Source organism: Pongo abelii, chromosome 1 (genome assembly GCF_028885655.2).
Source record: "Pongo abelii isolate AG06213 chromosome 1, NHGRI_mPonAbe1-v2.0_pri, whole genome shotgun sequence".
NCBI classification, from domain to species: domain Eukaryota; kingdom Metazoa; phylum Chordata; class Mammalia; order Primates; family Hominidae; genus Pongo; species Pongo abelii.
Window position 1 is genome coordinate 147,266,618 of NC_071985.2, and position 22,195 is coordinate 147,288,812.

The 22,195-nt window shown below is 36.1% G+C and overlaps 1 protein-coding gene across 2 annotated transcripts in view; it reads left to right on the plus strand.

Moving 5' to 3' along the window:
• ZNHIT6 (zinc finger HIT-type containing 6) overlaps positions 1-22,195 on the plus strand; it is a 55,699-nt gene that overhangs the window by 20,822 nt on the left and 12,682 nt on the right. The window contains exons 6-9 of one of the 2 annotated variants that reach the window (XM_024249501.3): positions 6,908-6,976; positions 9,043-9,123; positions 10,509-10,586; positions 19,746-19,841. In XM_024249501.3, coding sequence (XP_024105269.2) covers positions 6,908-6,976; positions 9,043-9,123; positions 10,509-10,586; positions 19,746-19,761 — 244 coding nt within the window. In that variant the 3' untranslated portion in view covers positions 19,762-19,841. 2 annotated transcript variants of the gene reach the window in all.

The window sequence follows — 22,195 nt, forward strand, 5'->3', positions numbered from 1 at the left end:
TGTGGAATGTCTAGCTTTAGCTTACCTCATGGAGTTACCTGTGTTTAAAAATCAGAAGTAAAAATTTTAAGCATATTTGAACTGACATGATATGTCAATGTGATTCTCAAAAGTAGTTGGAAATACTTCTCTTAATAACTGTAAACAAGGGCTAAAAAGTTAATGTCCTGAATATACTATGGAAACACTTATTAGGAGAGTTAAGTAGTAGGAAGATGAATCTCCCTGTAAGCCCTTCAATTCACTGTTCTTTAAAACCTTTGTTAATGGTGCATTAATTACAAGATAGAATCCATACTGCTTAGCAGAGCATTCAGGGCCCTTTATAATCTGGTATTAATGTGTCTAGTTTCATCTCTAGCCACTAAACACTAAGTTTAATGTGAATAGAGTTTGCTTATGAAATCACGGCAAAATACTCTGTTTAAAGACACTGTCGGTATTTGATAATAACAGTAACATTTTTGAGTACTGTGTTCTAAACTGTTTTTTTTTTTTTTTTTTTTTTTTTTTTTTTGAGGTAGTCTTCTCACTCTTGTCACCCAGGGTAGAGTGCCGTGGCACAATCTCGGTTCACTACAGCCTCCACCTCCTGGATTCAAGTGATTCTTCTGCCTCAGCCTCCTGAGTAGCTAGGACTACAGTTGCACACCACCAATCCTGGCAGTTTTTAGTAGAGATGGGGTTTCACTATGTTGTCCAGGCTTGTCTTGAACTCCTGACCTCAAGTGATCCACCCATCTCGGCCTCCCAAAGTGCTGGGATTACAAGAATGAGCCACCATGCCTGGCCTCTAAACTCTTGATATATTATTTATTCATTTAATTGTGATAAAAATAGCGTTGTTATCCCTGTTTTACTATGAGAAGCCTAAGGTACAGAGAGATTGTCTGTTGCTGAAGAACATGTTAAGAAATAAATTATTAAAATGAGATTCAAATGCAAAGTCCACTTAACCTCTCCCCCATCCTACCTCTGGACCTTATAGTATATTGAGCCTTCTTGCTATGTACAGTGTAAATAAAGAACAGGAAGCTTTCATATGAAAATTGTGAAATGGAGGGAAAAATGCAGTGCCCAACATTGGTGATTGACTTGCTGCCCTAAAAAGAAGTCCGTGTTGAACTCATCTCCTTGTTGGTCTCTTTGTCCTTAATGTCTAATGAGCTCTCGTTAGTGTTCTTTGGGTATATGTTGGTTAATCAGTGTTGGAATGGGATGAGAATTGGTGATTTAAAAAAAAAAGAACAGAAATATTCAAGCTTCTTTAAACTTTGTATTAGAAATCTTCATTCTTTGAGTTTAGCCTCCATTTGTAACTCTTAGTTATGGCATATTTCATAGGAAGATAGCCTTGAGGCCATCAAAATGATTAGATAGGTAACCCTAGTTCTGGTTCAGTACTAGTTTCTAAGATAAAAAAGAGAAATATATATATATTTTTTCTCAAAGGGGGCAAAAGAGAATTCTTAAATGAATACTTCTAATAGTGAAATATTTTTAAGTTTAAAAAGAATGTTAAGGTTGGGTGCAGTGGCTCAGGCCTGTAATCCCAGCACTTTGGGAGGCCGAGGTGGGCGGATCATGAGGTCAGGAGATTGAGACCATTCCTGGCTAACATGGTGAAACCCCGTCTCTACTAAAAATACAAAAAATTAGTCGGGCATGGTGGCAGGCACCTGTAGTCCCAAATACTAGAGAGGCTGAGACAGGAAAATGGTGTGAACCCGGGAGGTGGAGCTTGCAGTGAGCTGAGATCACGCCACTGCACTCCAGCCTGGGCGACAGAGCGAGACTCCGTCTCAAGGAAAAAAAGGAAAAAAAAAAAAAAGAATGTTAAAATTATTCCTGTCCTTTCTATCACTACTGTCCTGTATGCGCCCCATGAATGCATCTTTGACTTTACTGATTATGAAAAGTAACAAATCAGCCAGGTACGGTGGCTCACACTTGTAATCTCAACACTTTGGGAGGCTAAGGTAGGAGGGTCACTTGAGCTCAGGAGTTGGAGACCAGCCTGGGAAACATAGCAAGAGCTTGTCTCTACTAAAATTCAAAAATACAGCCAGCTGTGGTAGCTACTCGCAGGGGCTGAGGCGAAAGGATCACTTGAGCCCAGAAAGTCAGGGCTGCAGTGAGCCCTATTTTGCCACTGCACTCCAGCCCAGGTGACAGAGTGAGACCTTATCTCAAAAAAGGAAAAAAAGCCCACAAATCATTATGTGGAAGATTTATTTAATAATACAGACATATTCGTGGGTAAAAATTAAGTCAAGTCCTTTTATAATGTCAAGAAATAATCATAGCTAAAAGTTTGGGGTATGGCCTTCATACTTGCCAATATATGTATAAACCTGTGTTTTAAATATAAAGGCTATCATTCAACATGCACATTTTTCTACATCAGTACATAAAGTTCTGCCTCATCTTTTATGACTACTTAAAATTCATTATGTAGATCTACCATGATTTATTTCATCAACTTTCTGATGATGTACGTTTAGGTTGTTTCTAATTTTTTTCTATTATATAAAGTGGTGCAGTGGACATTTTATATATATATCATTACTTGACCAATTATTTCCTTGGGATACATTTCCAGGAATAAAACTATTGAGGCAAAAATATACACTTTTTCAATTACAAATTTTTATTTATAGCTTTTATGAAATTGAACTACCAGAAGCTTGCACCAATTTATATTCCTGTCAGCAATGAAGTTGCCACACTTTTGCCACACTTCCTTAGTATTTCTAATTTAAAAAACATTTCTACAAACCTGAAAAGTAAAAATATTTTATTTATATATACATTTCTTTGGTTATTAATGAATTTGAACATCTTATTGTGACATTAGAGCAGTGCCATTTAAAAGGAGCTAATGACTTTTGATTTGCATCTTTTTCCTTGGGATTGTGGTAGTATTCCCCATACGAAAATTTGCAATTTGAAGTTATGAAGTCAAAAGAATAATTTAGATTATGGTTATAGAACCTCTTTCCTTAAATGTGTGTGTTCATCCACATACTTTCTTGAAACCGGGAGAGAATGATCCCTTTTCTTTCTATTTTTGTTAACAAATGGGCCACGGAGAGACTGATCCTTAACAGTTTCTAGTAAGCAAGTGTTGGTAAATAAGTGCGCTGTATTAACTCACTGAAAATGAGTATAAAATATTTATTTTCCTCATTTAATACAAGTGCCATCTAAGTATTTTTCAACTTTTTTTTAATTATTGCCTCCCAAGGAGCTTTCTGCCATGATATTTTGATACCGTAGATACACTGTATATCTGTTGCATACAGTAGCCCTTTGTAGGGCCACAAACGTTAAAATAGCAAAGTTTTGTTGGCCCTTCAGAGAACCAGTTTTTGCCCTCTTTGGGGCCATGCTGCCCTCATTGAGAATGCATGTGTGTATTGATATTTAGGGGAGGAGAGGGAAACAGCTTTGCTATGCATGAATAGTTACTTGGGTTTCACAGGACTCAGAAGAGGTTAGTGTTTCTGTTGCTTTGTCAGATTGTCCAGAAGGGAACATAAGGATTAAGTTGCCACAATTACTCCACCAGTCTTATCACCCAACTCTAAACATGGTATCTTGGAGTCCCTAAGTTACCTAGAATATACTAGGTATAGTAATACCATTTTTGAGAACGTTGATATGCCAAGGGTATAGTGACATTATTGTAGTTGAAGGCATTTTGTTGAATTTAGGGAACAGTAGCCCTAATTACTCCTAATGCATTAGGAGTAATTGTAAATGTTCAAACCGTTATCCTTGTGGTTCTCAAACAGTGATGATTCTGCCTCCAGGGGACATTGGCCATTTCTGGGAGCATTTTTGGTGGCCACAACTGGGTGGTGCATGAGTGTTCCTAGTGGAACACTCATCTAGAGGGTGGAGTCCTAGGATGCTACTAAACGTCCTGCAGTGCAAAGGACCAAGTCCTTTGCAAAGAATTATCTAGTCCAAAATATCAGCACTGCTGAGATTGAGAAACCCTGCTCTGTCTTAGTGATTGTACTTCTTGGAATCTAGCTTTAGAAAATAATCCAAGTAATGTTGCTAGGATTTTGATGTATGTATATATTTTTAAGTGGGACATATATTTGTATATATAATTATAAAAAGTGAGAAACAAGCTTAATTCTTTCAGTCTTAAGAAGAACACATGTCAGGACTTACAGTAATTTCAGCAATACTGAAGAATTGGAAACCATTTTAGAGAAAATTAACTCACCCATTTCAGCAATTTTTTTGTTTTTTCTTCTGAGACGGAATCTTGCTCTGTTGCCCAGGCTGGAATGCAGTGGCTCAATCTCAGCTCACTGCAACCTCCGCCTCCTGGGTTCAAGCAATGTGATTCTCCTGCCTCAGCCTCCCGAGTAGCTGGGACTACAGGCACATGCCACCACACCTGGCTAATTTTTTGTGTTTTTAGTAGAGACGGGGTTTCACCATGTTAGCCATGGTCTCGATCTCCTGACCTCATGGTCTGCCCACCCCGGCCTCCCAAAGGGCTGGGATTAGAGGCGTGAGCCACCTTGCCTGGCCTAGCAATTTTTTTTTTTTTTTTTTTTTTGGAAACAGGGTCTCATTCTGTCACCCAGGCTGAAGTGCAGTGACACAGTCGCAGTTCACTGCAACCTTAATCTCCTAGGCTCAGGTGATTCTCCCACTTCAACCTCCAGAGTAGCTGGGACTATAGGCGTACGCCACCATGCCTGGCTCATTTTTGTATTTTTTGTAGAGATGGGGTATCACCATGTTGCCCAGGCTGATCTCGAACTCCTGGGCTCAAATGATGCGCGCACCTTGGCCTCCCAAAGTGCTGGGATTATACAGGCTTTAGCCACTGCGCCTAGACCCAGCAGTTCTTTATACAACACCCTTCAACTTCTGTTTGCCCACCTTGGGTTAAAGTACAGTATAGAGAATCATGTACTGTTATCAATAGCCCTTTATTTCTTAGAAGAAATAAAAGTACCTCAAAAATACGGCAATTTGTAAATGAGTTAAATCTGAATATGGGTGCATTGAGTGTTCTTTACATTATTCTGTTTTTCTTTGTTTTTGAAATATTGGAAGATCACATTTTAAAAGTTAGTGTACTTTTCAAATTTGTTCATGTGTGAGCTGAGGCCAAATATAGAAATATTTTTATCAATAATTTGGCAATGTATAGCAATGAATGACTTTGTTATAAGTAGAGCTAGTTAACTACAACAAATAAAATGATTTCCGAGGGCTTTTCTCTCTGTCTTTGGAATGTTAAGTGCTTTCTGAACATATTCAGGGTGTACTAAATATTAAAAGGCGAATGGTTTTTGAAATTACTCAAGCAATAATTGGGGTGATTGAGTATGGTTTACAATTCCATAAGATGGCAAGTTGGTAATCCTTTTTTTCCCTAAGTTAACCTGAAAAAACATACATTTAGGAAGAAACTATATTATGCATTAAGATGAACAAAATCAGGCCGGGCGCGGTGGCTCATGCCTGTAATCCCAGCACTTTGGGAGGCCGAGGCAGGTGGATCACGAGTTCAGGAGATCGAGACCATCCTGGCGAACGCAGTGAAACCCTGTGTCTACTAAAAATACCAAAAAAAAAAAAAAAAAAAAATTAGCCGGGCGTGGTGGCGAGCACCTGTAGTCCCAGCTATTCGGGAGGCTGAGGCAGGAGAATGGTGTGAATCCAGGAGGCAGAGCTTGCAGTGAACCGAGATTGTGCCACTGCACTCTAGCCTGGGCAACAGAGCGAAACTCCATCTCAAAAAAAAAAAAAAAAGATGAACAAAATCAGTTTATTTCTGATTTAAAAAAAAGTCTCTCAGCCTTGTGATAATGCTATTATGGTATACCTATTTCACAGATAATGAATATTGCAACATGTTTTATTTTGGAAGAATTATTTATTTAAAACTAGTAACTGTTGCTTTTGCATTCAAATTTTTAAATGTTTTTTCCTCTGAGATTTTAGACATCTGTCCTTTAGATTAGTAAAGGGTACTTTTCAACTTTGTTCTCAATAAAATTATGGTTATTGTCTTGTGACAGAAATTTTACTAAATCATATAAATGTTTGGTGAAAGATAGATTGTATTAAAAGAAAATTATTTTAGATTTTGAGGTCCTACTGCTATGGGATAGATTTTAAGGAGATGCTGGTAGTCATTAACTTGCTCTAATGGATTGTTAGAAATTTCTTCTAAGTAAGGAAAACATTGTGTAAAATCATCATGTAGTGAAGACATTTAAATTTCTGTAATGGATTCAATATTTTGAGCATTAGAATTTTTAAAAAAGGAATCATGTCAATGTCTCTAAATTTAGATATATTAAATATAGTCATTTTTCTAAAATCAGGCATTTAGTGAGTTATTGCTGTTGATCCTATGTCAAACCAAAGTTTAGACCTGAAAGCAAAAAGACTGTAGCTCAAAGTGCGTTCTGCTTAGCAACCAGCTTGTTGTCTACTGTTTTGCTACTGAATGCACGTACTCATGCCTCAGAAGTGTATCTCCAGCCAGCTGGACTCAACCGGACAATACTTCATTCACCTAATTTCCAGACTAGTCAAGCAAAGACATCAGCTCATTGTATTTAGTCATGAGGAAATTTATTTGTAAACTTCAAATAGTAACACACTGCTCTCAAAAGCCCCTGAACTATGAGAAATTGCTTTCTGATTCAGAAATGTGAAGTCCTTGGAATTTAGAACTGCTTCCCTTTTTTTTCTTTCTTAATAACCCTTGCAAGAGAAATTAGCTCTTAATAGAAAATATACGTTAAAGTCTAAGAATAATTTTAGAATTATCTTAAAGTGAAAATTTAGAAAGTTCAATTTGCATCCAGACTTTTATTATCTACCTTGATTCTCACATGATTATTTTCTCTCTTAGAAAACAACAGTTTTGTTGGCATGTGAAGCTCCAGTTTCCTCAAAGTCAAGCTGAGTACATAGAAAAAAGGTATCACTGCTATCTTTCAATCACTGATTTGTTTTAATTTGAAGGCTGTGTATTTAAAATAAACTGTTAACTTAATGTCAGTAGTAGAATGGATAACTAAATTGTGGTATATTTATACAATGAAATGCTAAACATCACTAAAAATGAATGAACTACAGCTATGCACATCAACATGGATGAATCTCAGAAATAATGTAAGAAAAGCAAGTTAAGGAAGAATGTAGAGAACATGATTGTAAATATGGGGGAAAAAAGCCAGAAAAATAAATAGTGTACTTTTAGGAATACCTACAAAGGTGATAGAACTAACTCTAAGGGAAATTATTAACATAGAAATCCTGATGGTGGTTTCTTTAGCAGCAAAGCAAGTATTGAGGAGAGGGATCCAAGGAGAATTAGATGGCTGAAAGTTTCCTATTTCTTAAGCTGGGTGGTTGTTAAGGAAGTGAAAAATGACCCAAAATTCTACCATGCAAAGATTACTACTATTAATATTATAGTGTATCACTCAGAAAATACATTATTTTAGATGTATATATGTGTACTCATTGGAATTAATTTGCATAAAGTTTTTTGTGTTACTGTTTCATATTAAAACTTATTCTTTTCTTTTTCTTTTTTTTTTGGAGGGGAGTGGGGGCAGGATCTTGCTCTGTTGCCCACACTGGAGTGCAGTGGTGCGGGCCTCCGCTCACTGCAGCTTCAACCTCCTGGGCTCAGGTGATCCTCCTACCTCAGCCTCCAAGTAGGTGGGACTAAAGGCTCAGGCCATCACGCCCAGCTAATCTTGTTTATTTTTGTAGAGGCAAGGCCTCACTGTGTTGCCCAGGATGGTCTCAAACTCCTGGCCTCAAGCAATCCTCCCATCTCTGCCTCCCAAAATGTTGGAATTACAAGTATGAGCCACCGCATCCAGCCTATAAACATTTTCAAGTGTCATTTAAACATTTTAATGTTGGCCAGATGCGGCACCTCACACCTATAATCCCAGCACTTTGGGAGGTCGAGGCGGATGGATTGCCTTTGGCCAGGAGTTCGAGACCAGCTTGGCCAACATGGTGAAACCCCGTCTCTACTAAAAATACAAAAATTAGCTGGGGGAAGTGGCGCACCCCTGTAATCACAGCTACTTGGGAGGCTGAGGCATGAGAATAGCTTAAATGCGGGAGGCGGAGGTCGCAGTGAGCCAAGATCATGCCACTGCACTCCAGCCTGGGCGACAGAGCAAGACTCTGTCTCAAAAAAAAAAAAAAAAAATTAAAAAACAAACAAACAAAACATTTTAATGTTTGTGAACTATTTCATTCCTTGATTTAGGAAAATTTTAAAGTTGCTCTTTAAGTAGTATATTTAGCATATTCCTACATTATACATAAATATCCTCTCTTTGTAGTTGTCAAAGGGATTTTAGTGAAGAACTTTGTTATTTGGAGTTGCATACAAGGAAAGGACTTATTTTACAGATAGGGGTATGTAGCCAACAGTATATATGAATATGTATAAATGGTTGAGGAAAGTTACTGTTTTAAAACAGTGTCTTAATTTTGTTTGTACAGCTTTATATATAAGTTTAAAACAGTGTGCATATATGGAGGAAAGTTGGAAAACTTAAAATGTTTTGTTTCCAAGGAAATTAGTATCAATTTTTTAACTTGGTCTTATAAATTAGAATGAATAAATTTGAACATGCACTGAAATCTGAAAACTTTTTTCAGATTTATTATTTCTACTAGTTTCAAATATATTTTACCCTGACCTTGTCTTTTCATGTTTGAGTACAGGTGTGTGTTAAAAGAGGCTTCATATTTTTATAATTGATTTATACAGAATTTCTCAAAATGTTGTTTTTTAAGACCTTGTTAAGTGTGTCCAAGAACTCTTTTTGAGCTTTTTCCTAAGTAACTTTTGCTTAAAAGGATATTTTATTTTGCCAAGACTAATATAAAAGGTCTTTGTTCAGTTATTTAAACCAAAAAAGCCACAATATTTAATAATTCAAAATTAACACCTTTAGTAGAAAATTATAAATACTAATATAGCTTGTTTTTTTTTTCTTTGTTGTAAAGAGTACCAGATGATAAAACTATTAATGAAATCCTAAAACCTTACATTGATCCTGAAAAGTCTGATCCTGTAATTCGTCAAAGGTATGCTTCAAAAATATTGTAACTTTCTGAAATAATTAAAAATGTTGATGTACTTATTAGGGTCATCCATGACTATTAGAATGTGATGTGTAGTGCAATTTACTTTCTATCACATTTTCTTGGTGTTTACTGAAGGTCTGTCAGTAGAAATAGCTGACATTCATTGTTTCCTATGTTCCAGACACTCTTCAAAGCAGACAGTAATAAATGTGTTAATTCATTTAATCCTCACAATAACTCTGAAAAGTAGATTATTATTATACCCATTTTACAGATGGAGAAACTGAGCCTTGAAGTGGTTAAGTAATATCCTATAGCTAGTAAACAGGGAAGCTAGGATTCACACCCAGGCAGTCTGGAGTCAAAGTCTTTACTCTTAACCCTTAAACTAAACTACCTTTGAGGTTGAACGAAAAACTCTGAAAATGAAAAGTTTCCAAGTAACTTAAAGACAGGAAATCCTGTTTCAGCCAAGTCTTCATAGAACTAAGTAAAGTACACTCTGCCTCCTGTCCAGAAATACAGTGTGGACAAAAGTGGTTAACATAACATAGTGGAAAGATTCAGTCATGGATATCTGGGTTAAAATAGCTGTTTCTGTCCCTTATTAGCTGTGTGATTAAGAGCAAGTTACTTAATTTCCAGGCCTTGTTTTTTCTCATCAGTGAAATAAGAATGATAACACTTCCTAGATAGGGTTGTTACAAAGCTTAAAAGAAATAGCATATATAAAATTCCTAGTACAGGACCTAGCATATAGTAGGCACTGCTCAAAACGGAGATTGTTATTAGAGTGTGAGTTATTAGTGCTCCTGGGCAGAAACCCAGTTGACTTTATTTTCACCAGATGGTACTTGCTTGGGATATGAACGAGTGCTTGGTTTGGTTCCAGAATAACCTGGTATTTAAAATTTAGACTGGGTGGATTCTAAAATGTCTAATCCAGTTCTAGTTGAATCTCATTCTTTTACTTTTGATAAAAGGTCATGCCCAGACTGAACCAGACCCGTGTCACATATCAAGCAGTCTTTAAAATAGCTATGATAGTTGAGTTTCTTTCCTTATAACTGGTAACCTAGTTGTTATCATTAGTCATATATTTGCCAGTAAGACAAAATGTCACTGAATAGGATACATTTTTGTAAAATTATATAGCCAGATTAATTTATTGAAACAGATGTTTTAAAATTTAAGATGTTTAATTGAACAGAGGAAAAAAAAATTTTCTTTTCAGGTTTCTGGTTAGAAAACATCTTTATCTCCTTTTCTATGCTTAAATAGATGAACTTTTAAGTATTATTAGGTACAAATGCTTAGTCTCCATAAGACTATCTTGAAATATATTAAAAATCAGCTTTTCCTTCAATATGATGTTTTTATTTCAGGTTGAAAGCCTACATTCGCTCTCAGACTGGGGTTCAGATTTTAATGAAGATTGAATATATGCAGCAAAATTTAGTAAGGTAAAATTGCTCCCCTCCCCATTTCTTTAAATATTTTTTAGTTCTGTAATATAATTAAGTAGCTTGATTAGCTCAAGTTATTAAACTAATTATCTAGCTATGAACATGACTTTTACTTTTCAGCTTTTGAATCAGAATTCAAAATAATCAGACTTATAGGATAAATTGGGTTGAAAAATCACCGTGGTTAGAATATTTTATTTTCTGTCAACTGATATAGGGGAAATAGAATATTTTAAAATATAAGCATTCTTTTATTTGTTCTATTGTTACTTCACTGAGCTTTACAGATATTGCATTCTTTACAAATTGAAGGTTTGTGGCAACTCTGCATTGAGCAAGTCTATCTGCACCATTTTTCCAACAGCACATGTTCAGTTCGAGTCTATGTGTCACAGTTTGGTAATTCTTGCAATATTTCAAACTTTTTCATTAGCACTATATCTGTTATGGTGATCTGTGATACACTAGTAACACTTTAATGTTACTACTGTAATTGCTTTGGGTGCACCACAATATAAGGTGGCAGCCTTAAATGTATGTGTTCTGACTGCTCTACCAACCACTCATTCACCCATCTCTCTCACTCTCCTCAGGCCTCCCTATTCCTTGAGACACAATAATATTGAAATTAGGCCAATTAATAACCACACAATGGCCTGTGAGTGTTCAAGTGAAAGGAAGAGTCATATCTCTCACTTTAAATCAAAAGCGGAATGATTAAGCTTAGTGAGGAAGGCATGTTGAAAGCCAAGATAGGCTGAAAGCTAGGCCTCTCCTGCTAGTTAGTGAAGTCGTGATTGCAAAGGAAAAATTCTTGAAGGAAATTAAAAGTGCTACTCCGGTGAACACAAGAATGATAAAAAAGTAAAACAGTCTTTTTTTTTTTTTTTGAGACGGAGTTTCACTCTTGTCCAAGCTGGAGTGCAATGGGGTGATCTCGGTTCACCGCAACCTCCGCCTCCCGGGTTCAAGCGATTCTTCTGCCTCAGTCTCTTGAGTAGCTGGGATTACAGGCATGCGCCACCACACCCGGCTAATTTTGTATTTTTAGTAGAGACGGGGTTTCTCCATGTTGGTCAGGCTGGTCTCAAACTCCCGACCTCAGGTGATCCGTCTGCCTCAGCCTCCCAAAGTGCTGGGATTACAGGCGTGAGCCACCGCGCCTGGCCAGTAAAACAGTCTTATTGCTGATAGGGAGAAAGTTTTAGTGGTCTGGATAGAAGATCAAACCAGCCCGAACATTCCCTTAAGCCAAAGCCTAATCCAGAGCTAGGCCCTAACTCTCAACTCTATGAAGGCTGAGAGAGGTGAGGGAGCTGCAGAAGAAAAGTTTGAAGCTAGCAGAGGTTGGTTCATGGGGTTTAAGGAAAGAAGCCATCTCTATAACCTGTGGGTTATGTGTGGGGTGAAGCAGCAAATGGTGATGTAGAAGCCACAGCAGGTTATCCAGAAGATCTGGCTAAGATAACTGATGAAGGTGGCTACACTAAACAGATTTTTCAGTGTAGACAAAATAGCCTTGTATTGAAAGAAGATGGCATGTAGGACTTAGCTAGAGAGGGGAAGTAAATGCCTGCCATAAAAGCTTCAAGGGATGGACTGACCCTCTTGTTAGGGGCTAATGCAGCTGGGGACTTAAAGTTGAAGCCAGTGATCATTTACCATTCCAGAGATCCTAGGGCCCTTAAGAATTATGCTAAATCTATTCTGCCTGTGCTCTGAAATGGAACAACAAAGCCTGGATGACAGCACATCTGTTTATGGCATGGTTTACTGAATATTTTAAGTCTACTGGCTCAGAAAAAAAAGTTTGTTTTCAAAATATTGCTGCTTATTGACAACTTCGATCCTCTTTGGGACTCTAAAGAAGGAAAGTTGTAACATTAGAGTGAGGACCTTAAAGGAAAATGAAGCACAGAAGAGTTGAATGCCTAGAGCTAGGTCATGTGAGTTTCATTTAAGCATACTTCTTTGACGTATTTTTTGTTTAGATTTATCCCATTTGGCTCGTTGTTAAAATAAGTCTTAATGTTTTGACTTGTAGCTTTCTGAGTTGTGGTCTCTGGGTATCCTGATTCCTTTCTATGCAATGGCATGAGAGCAGTTTCCTTAACTGCTCCCTTGTGGGACATAACATCTTACGGGCATTACTGCAGCTCTTCTCAAAAACCCTGGTATGCTAGGACAAGCTGAGATTTCCATCCACTTTTTTCTCTTCATGGACTTACAGTACACATTCCAGCTTAAAAAATAACTGTTCTCTGGGCCCAAGCAGTGTGTCCTATACTATAAACTTTAAAATACTCAGTATCCCCTGTTTATCTTTTTTATTACCAAGAATTCTGATTTCCTTGAATTTTGGAAGAAGAGGCTATTTTGTCAGAGTCAAGTTTGACTGGCTTAGGTGAGTGGACACATTGGCCCTCAGAGGTATTCTCTTAGTAGGCTTGTGAGACTAAAGCCATGGTCTCATGGCTTAAAACATGAGTAACATTTAAATGAACTAATTAGATAAAATATGGCACATGGCAAGAAAGGAACTGAATTTAGAAGATGAAACAGATAATAAAAGAATTATGTAATGATTGACTAGAGGTAAATTCCAAGGAAACAATGTAAATTATTTTGTTTAAACATGAATTACATGGAACTGACTTTAGGATTTTACTAAACAAAACTGACCTTTTTAATCCCCAAAGTGAAGGGAATAGTAGATTAATAAAGTAAAAAGTAAGTGGTGTTGACTATAAGGAATACCTAGAATAGACTGATTTGATACTAAACCTGAGCCTAGCTGGGTGCCTGTGGCTCATGCCTGTAATCCCAGCACTTTGGGAGGCTGAGGCAGGCAGATTGCTTGAGCTCAGGAGTTTGAGGCAAGGCTGAGCAACATAGCAGGACCTCGTCTCTGAAAAAAAAAAAGAAAAAGATAAACCTGAGCCAGTCTGAGGAACATGAAAGTACTTTCACTCTACCTTATCTGTGGAGAAAGCTCATCTTCCAAATTCTCCCATTTTTGCTATTGACTCGAAGTAAGTAATGTATGAAAATACTACCAAAGCAAAGGAAGGGGGAAAAGGTTATGTCCCAGGTCCAATTTAAAAATTGCCATTCTGTTTAGCCTTGAGTAGCGATGGCATCATTTGACAGCAATAATAATGTCAGAAATTCCTGTTGAGGTAGCTTTCATCTTGAAGGTGGACCTAAATTGGCATAGGACATCTTTATATTTCTGATTATTAGGTCAGTTACAAAGCATAGTTATGCTAATTTCTAAAGAACCTCAATTTTATAAGTATTTTGTAGTCATAAGTAATGAAGTTAGATAGTATAGAGATATATTTAGGCATAAATTTTTATTTTTTATCAGATTTTTAAAACATAATGTTCTCTGTATAACATACTCATGAATGGACTAAGATGAGCATTTACATTTGATTGTTACATCCTTAAAGAAAAGTACATTACAGTTACATCCTTAAAGGAAAGTACATTCAGAGAACATCTAAGGAAAATTATTATAGGTTATAAATGTTAAGCTCTAATTTAAGATAAGCATTCTAAATAGAACCATTTTATTATTTCCTGAAAAGTGCTTAGAAATCAGAAACATGTAGTTTCTTTGTGGCTGTTTAATTCTACATTTACAGTGTTACAGTAACTTCAGAGTAAAGTCTTTTTACCAAATACTTGATGTTGCCAGTTTCCATTAGTTTTATTTTCCATTCTTGGAAGGTATATAGTAATTGTCTCATGATATAGATATACCTGGTCAGCTAGAGCATGCTTAAGTTTTTTCCAGGTTTTAGCTTTGCCATACATGGCTTATTTTTTAAATTGCGATCATAGAATTTATGTCTAATCTAAGGAATTCACTACTGATCTGTTTGGGAGTTTTCTTTCCAGAATACATAGGGTCTGAATTTATCTCTTAGAAAAGCTATTATAGCTTTTTAAATAAATTCATTTATTCATTCAGCAAACAGTGAGTACGCCAAAGTCCAGATACCGTTCTAGACATTGAGGCTGTGGCAGTAAAGAAGAGTGTTCTGCCCCTGTGGAGAAGATTATTCATTAAGATGCTTGTGTTAGTAAAGCCATTCTTGCCCTTTGCCACATTATTTCTTACCAGCTTTCTATTCTCAGAAAGTAAATGAGTGGTTTTGGACTAGAAAAGCCTACGTTGCTAAATGTCAGGCACTATCAGAGGGCAGCTGTTGTATTACTGCCCACTTAAGTTACTACTGACTGAAGAATTTATAAAACAACCAACTTTGTCTATTGAAGTACAGTTTTCCAAATCTATTAAATTTTAAGCCTAGATTTTACTTTTATGGAACTATTTACCAGAAAGAAATTTAGATACATTTTGTTTTTTACGTTTACTTTGCTGCTTTGGTACTTGTAAATCTTCGTGGTTTTTTGTGTGTGTGTGTGTGATTTAAGCAGTTATAGGATGATTCTTTCCAAATTTATTCAAAAAAACCATTAAGTACATTTAATCTTCTAGGCATATAAATAAAAATTGGAGTTTATACAAGAATGAATAAAATACAGTTCTGTTGTAGTAGAGAAAACAGACACACTGTATATATCATAAGAAACCTATGTCTAAGTCTTAAAAGTGATGTGGAAGGTAGCAGGTATCCTCATGTCATCAGAAGGCTTTGTTGTGGAAGTGATGTTTGATTTTTATTAAAGGTGAATGGCCTATGACTAGGGGAGGGTACAGAGGGCCTTAAGAAGTGCAAGGGCGTGGTTATGTCGTAAACAAGGCAAGTAAGTGATTTGAGGAGGTTGGAGTGTATAGATGTATGTAGAGCAGTATTTTTTAAACTTTTTTTAAAAAGTTAAGGTTGAAGAGTTAGTTCAAGACCCAATACGAACGCTGTTTGGATCTTGTCTCATTGGCAGTAGAAAACTGTAAAAATCTAGCAAAAAAAAAAAAAAAAAAACAGTAAGACTTCGTGATCAAGTTGGCTATAGGGAGCGATAAATAGGAATCAAAGGTGACTACGGTTTCTGGCATGATTGCTGTTTACAGAGAGATGAAAGTAAGGTCTGGAGAGGCTAAGAGCATGTTGAGTTTCATGTAGGGGTGGCATCATTTTCAGGAACACTACTTTCAAAAAGAATGACCTTACTCTACTAATTATTAGGATATCTTCAGAGTGAAATTGTATACTAGTAAAAAATAGTAATATTATCCTTCCAGAATACATAATTTGTGGAGTAGACCTTACTTTACTTTATGAGGTTCTAGACTAGACTTTTTAGACCAAAAGTTTCACCATTACAAATAGTACATTTATTATAGTAAATAAAAGTTTATTGTAACTGCTTCCTAAGGCTAACCCAAATCATGAGAACTTCCAGAATAACCTTTTTGCTCTTATGCAAAAATGTACATCAGAGATTTGCTGTAAAGTCAAAATTGTGTTTTTAATTTGATGCATACCTTGGAAAGTTACTAAGCCTGTTTTCCCATCTAAAAGTGGGAATCAGAACAGAAATGATACTGCATCGTTGTAAAGATTAATTTGAGTTAATACTTGTCAGCTACTTAATACAGTGCCTGGCACCCAGAAAATCACTCCTGTGTATTATTCAAGTATTTTGAGTTTTAACTAGAACATCATGCTGAAATGACTCAATGAACGTAAGAGGTGTTTAAATTCCACATGTCTGGTAGTAGTTAACTGTATCATATATTACTTTTTTTGTTTATTTGTTTAACAGCTTCTTTTAACCAAATTCATTTTGAAAAAAAAAAAAAAATTTTTTTAAGAGACAGGGTCTTACTCTGTTGCCCAGGCTGGAATGCAGTAGCACAAGCATAGCCTCACTGCAGCCTTGAACTCCTGAGCTCAAGAAATCTTCCTGCTTCAGCCTCCTGCATAGCTGAGGCTCTAGGCATGCATGAGCCATATAATTTCTTATACTTCTGGGATATACTTCAAATGTAATATTAGCTATACATTCCCAACAGGCCACTCACCACTAAACACAAGGGAGCAGATAACCAGTTGTGTTTGTTAACATTTCTTTTGACATAATTGGATATTGGAAGAATATGAGATTTCAGGAACTAAAGATATTGTCACCTTATTTCTGTAGAAATTACTCCCAAATCTAGATATAGTTTTAACCTTTCTCCCAACCTCCAAATCTTGGTTTCCAGCTATCTTCATTTACACATCTCATTAAATCTTAAGCTCAACATGTCTGGATTTCATTACACTGCATCTATTTCTTCCTGATGTGTGTGTTTCGAATTTAACGGACTGACTGTTCCTGGCATCGAGTAAGCAGTCAACAAATGTTGGTACGCATTTTCTGTTACTGGCACTGTTGTTCTAGTAAGCCAGGCATAAGACCTTGCAGCTCAGCATCTTCAACTACTTCTTGACTTCTACCTTGCCACCTTACCTTGCATAATTGACATCCACAATGAGTCTTCCATTTGTCCTTTCTTCTCCATTCCTTTTATGTAGACTATTAGTTACCAGTGTCTGCAACAGAGTTCATTTCCTTCCCCCAAACTGGATATAATTTCCGTATCTTTAGAACCTTAAAAGTGTTTTGCATTTCTCATTGGTTTCTATAAATTTGACTGATTTTATCCCAATAAAACTTAAATCACATGATGATTAACTCTCTTTTGAAGACAGTGGTTGCCGTAGGCATCTTCATTTTATATTTCCTGCAGAGTTGTGTTAGTGACTTTTCCACAGTAAGTGTTCAGTCTTAATTTTTTAATAAGTGTGCTAATTCATTAAAATATATATTGTATATATATATATGCCTGCTGTATGCTAGGTATTGATGCCACGTTAATACCCTTAAGCAGGGCTTGGGCAACGTTTCCTATAAATGGCCAGATAGTAAATATTTTCCAGCTTTGTGGGCCATTTAGTCATAATTAATCAATTCTGCCATTGTAGCACGTGAGTAACTATAGACCACTTAAATGAATGGACGTGACTAGAATATGGTCCAGTAAAACTTTATTTACAAAAACAGATAGTGGGCTGGATTTGGCCTCCTGGCTGTAGTTTGCCGATCCCTGCTCTAAAGGGTTTTTTAATTGGTTTACATGATATCTGTATATCATGTAAACAGTTGGGGGGCTTCAATTCTCAACACGTGAAATGAGAGAGAGAGAAGATTGTAACAAGGGCCTAGTATAATTTAAAAGTTACTTCAGAAAGTGTAGTACCTGCTCAGGGTCAGGCTTTTTGATACGTGAACCTGACCTAAAGTATCAGTTAAGATTGATCAGGTCTGTATTTTTCATTTATTCAGTTAATTTTCATTGAGCCCCTTCCATGTGCTAGCCCAGTGCTAATACCTAGGGATATATAGACATCTACAAGACTAGCCCTCAAAGAGCTCATAGTCTAGGTGGGAAGAATGATATGTGATAAATACCCCAAAAGATAGATACTTAAAATACAAGGCATAAAAGGTGCCCAGTGGAGGGCATGGGCATCTTTGCATGGACACTCCAGACTTAATCATTTCTTGATGGAAAGACAAACCATTGCCTTCACTTTGCTTCCAGAATTTTTCTTGTAAAGCCAAGAATTTAGATTTAAACCCAAGCCCGGTTAAAGTATTACCTAAGCTTTGATTTCATGGATATCACAAAAATTTTTACTGTTCATGAGCATATTATCTTGTTGTACTTGCACAGAGCCTATTAGTTGTTTCCTCCTGTGCTGGTTTTAGTTAATAATTTTGGAATGCTTTTTGTTTGAAAAGCAACCAGCAAAAGTATGAGCTATTTCTCTTGGATGATTTTATTTCCATGCTGAGAGGATGTTTTTAAATTTTAAAAACTAAGGCTATTTTACCTTCCTTGGAACTTTATTGATCTTTAATCTAAAATATTTTAAAATCATTTTCAGTGAAGTGAAGAGGTAAAATGCTTTTTCCTATCTCCTTTTCGAGAAATTGATTTTACCTGTGTAAAGGCCTCAGGTGAGGCCCACCTGACCTCTTTTGGCTTGCACCCACTCACTAGCAAGAAAAGACCCCCTTTCACTACTGGCCAGTTATTCTTCCTTCCTGTAAACCTCTCCCCAGTGGAACGTGTAACCAGTATTTCTTTTCAGAACAATGCTTCTCAGATTTCAGTATCCATCATAATCGTCTAGGGCAGTTGTTGAAAATGTTGATTTCCAAACCACTCTCTTAGGGTTCTGGTTTAGTAAATCTTACATAGGACCCAGAAACCTACATTTTTTCTTTAACAATCTCTGCCTCCCAAGGGTGACTGTGATATAAGTTTTTCCTGGGACCACACTTTGAGAAACACTGGCCAGGTTGGTAAACTCCTTGAGGACATTTTTGGTTCCCACACAATGTCTAACATGTGACATAAGTTTTTGGTAGATATATTCAGTTGAGTTGTTGAAGTTGTATAAAGAAGCATGTCAATTTATATTAGAATGGATTTTTTTTTTATCACATTTTACCTCCTTAAAGATTAGTCTGTGCTCTTTGCCTAATTGAACTAGAAATGGAAAATTAGATGACTTTGTTTTAGACTTATGGTGAATAATTGAAAAATATACTTTGAAGATACTCTAAATAGGAAATTTGTAAGATGTGTGTTAAAAGTTAGAACTTAAAAATTATTTTGAGAATAGTGCAGAATTAAGTATATACTGGAGAACACTGAAGGAATTCCAGAATTTCTAAGAACAGTGTTAACTATTTTCAGATGTCTTTTCTTATGTAAACAGCCAGAGACATTTCTGCCTAAGATCCCCTGAAAATAACTGTGTTGAAGAATTTGTGAAGAATAGGAGCTTGTTCTCTAGATAGGATTACGTAAACTTCCTCTTGTTTTCCTTTTGAAATTTGATTCTGTTAATGGATACCAAGTTGATAAATGGGGGAAAATCATTTAATCTAAGAATCAATAGTGAACAACCATGCCTTTAATAGAAGATGCCATCATCAGTGCTTGTCCATCATGTTGAGATGTTTTTCAAAAATAATTTGTTTGTAATATATTTGTGATGTTTTGATCAATTTGATGTTAATAATAGTTAAAATTATTCAGTTCAGAAGAAATTTTATTATTTAAAACGTAAAGGTCATAGGTAATGAAATTAAATTTTACTTTACATGACATTTTTGTTGCAGAGAAGGTCAAGTATAAACATACTACTTGGTATAAAATTCTGCAGGAGAATCGGAATGGAAAAACAAAGTCAGAGAACAAGTAAGATTTCTAACTTGGAAAGCAGAGCATATATATACATATATATATATATATTTTTTTTTTTTTTTTTTGAGAGAGAGAGAGTGAGTGAGTGAGTCTCACTCTGTTGCCCAGGCTAGAGTGCAGTCACGCAATCTCAGCTCATTGCAACCTCTGGCTTTTGGATTCAAGCAATTCTCGTGCCTCAGCCTCCCAAGTAGCTGGGATCACAGGCACACACTACCACACCTGGCTAATTTTTGTATTTTTGTAGAGAGACAGGGTTTTGCCATATTGGCCAGGCTGGTCTCAAACTCCTGGCCTCAAGTGATCTGCCTGCCTCGGCCTCCCAAAGTGCTGGGATTACAGGTGTGAGCCACCACACGTGGCCATTATTCTTTTTTTTTTTTAATGGATGATATTGGTGTTAAATTACCGTGATATTTACAGTCTAGTGAATTTACTTAAGGGTGATATATTTCATTTTAAATCATCAATATTCACAATACACCATAAATTATGTTCTTTGCATCTACTTAAACTTGTAGGATGTCAATTTAAGAATGTACAAAAGTATCATTGTTTTTCACAATTATTTTAGGTTATGTTTAAGCAAAACAATGTGAAGACCCTAAATAAGTTTTCTCAAACACACACAAGAATTGTTTCCTGCAAGAGTGATTTAAAATCAAGGTTAAATCTGGGGGCTAATAGGTATCTTTATGGAATATAGTAAGTATGAATGACAAACTTTTATTGAGTGCCTTACTACTATTTAGGTACTCTGGTAAGCACTTTATACATATTGTAATTATATTATAATTAAATGGATAACCCGTCTACAGCTGTATAACCACTAAATGGTAGAACCTAGATCCAAACCTAGGTCTGCCTGCACTCAAAGCCTTAGTATGTTCTTTGCAATATGGTACATGCCTCTCAGCACCATAAATAATCATAATGCATGTTCTCAGATTATGTGAAACCCAACCACAGTTCTTTGTTATACCTTTTTGGGATTGTTGTTTATTTATCAAAGTAATCATGGTCAGGATGAGTATGTGTTCAGAATGGCATTAACTTTCGACCACATTTTGGATATAGATTCTAAAAGAAAGCGAGAATAAAACAAAGAACAAAGGAAGCATCATTTAAGGATTATAGCAATTCTATATTCTATTACAGAACAAAGGAATCATCATTTAAGGATTAGAAATTGTTAGAGTTAACCTGAAGAATGTCCACATGCAGAAAGGGAATATGTCGAGTGGTTTGCTAAACTTTTTTATCATCTCAAAGATGATACTCTTCCAGTATCATCTTCATATGGGCTTCGTATGTGGTATTCTTGTTAAAGCAGTTTTATGATAAGAATTGTTAACTTAGCTTTAAGAAAGCTGAAGCTCAGCTAGTTGGCACAGTTCAGTGAGTGTTTACCGGACAGATATAAACTCAACTATTGAGGTCTCAGTAGCCTTGAGCCTGAGAACGTTAGTTTGAGAGGCTGTATTTGAAGTGATCCAAAGTGATGTGATGGTCAAATTCTTGGCAGATTGCAAGCCTACAATTTCTATAGTGATAATCTCACTTCAAATATATTCTATTTTGATTCTTGGTTAAGGAAATTATGTGAAATATAAAATGTGAGTTTTCTCTAAAAACAAGTGATATTTTAACATAATGTTAATCTACTAAACTTACCCATCCTAGTTACGTTATAGAATATTTTGTGGCCAATTTAAATGTTAGGCACCAAAACTGTGAATTCTATGTGTATTCCGATACCCATTCTCTGCTCAGTACTTTAAATATATCCGCTCTCTACCCAGTTCCGTAGACCTAGCTCTCTCCTCCTATCTTTACCTTACACATATACTTTCTTCCTGGAAAGTCTTTGTCCTTTCACCTCTAGTAAATTCCTTATAGTACACCATTGTATTCCCAGTGCCAAGAACAGTGTCTGGAACATGGTAGACTCTCAGTAAATATTTGTTGAATGAGGAATGAATGAACAAGCACACAGTTGAGTGAAAGAAATCACAAAATTGGCTTTATAGTCCCAACTCTGCATTTTCTTGAGAGACCCTGAGTAAGATACTTAACTTCTCAGGGCTTCAGTATACTTAACTGGAAGACAAAAAAGACTGTGTTGTAAGTTCCTGCCAACTCTAAAATAATACCATTCTATAATGTAGTTAATTCATGGACTGTTGAACCTCTAAGCAAAAGTTTCTCTGAGGAACCTAATCATATTTTGCAAGGTAATATACATCCTAATAAAGACTGAAGATGTAAGAGTCTATACTGATGAGACACTTGCATTCAGTTTTAGCTTCAGAGGAAATGTATGTTTTGTTAGCAAGATTAAGACTAAAGATTGAGATTTAAAATC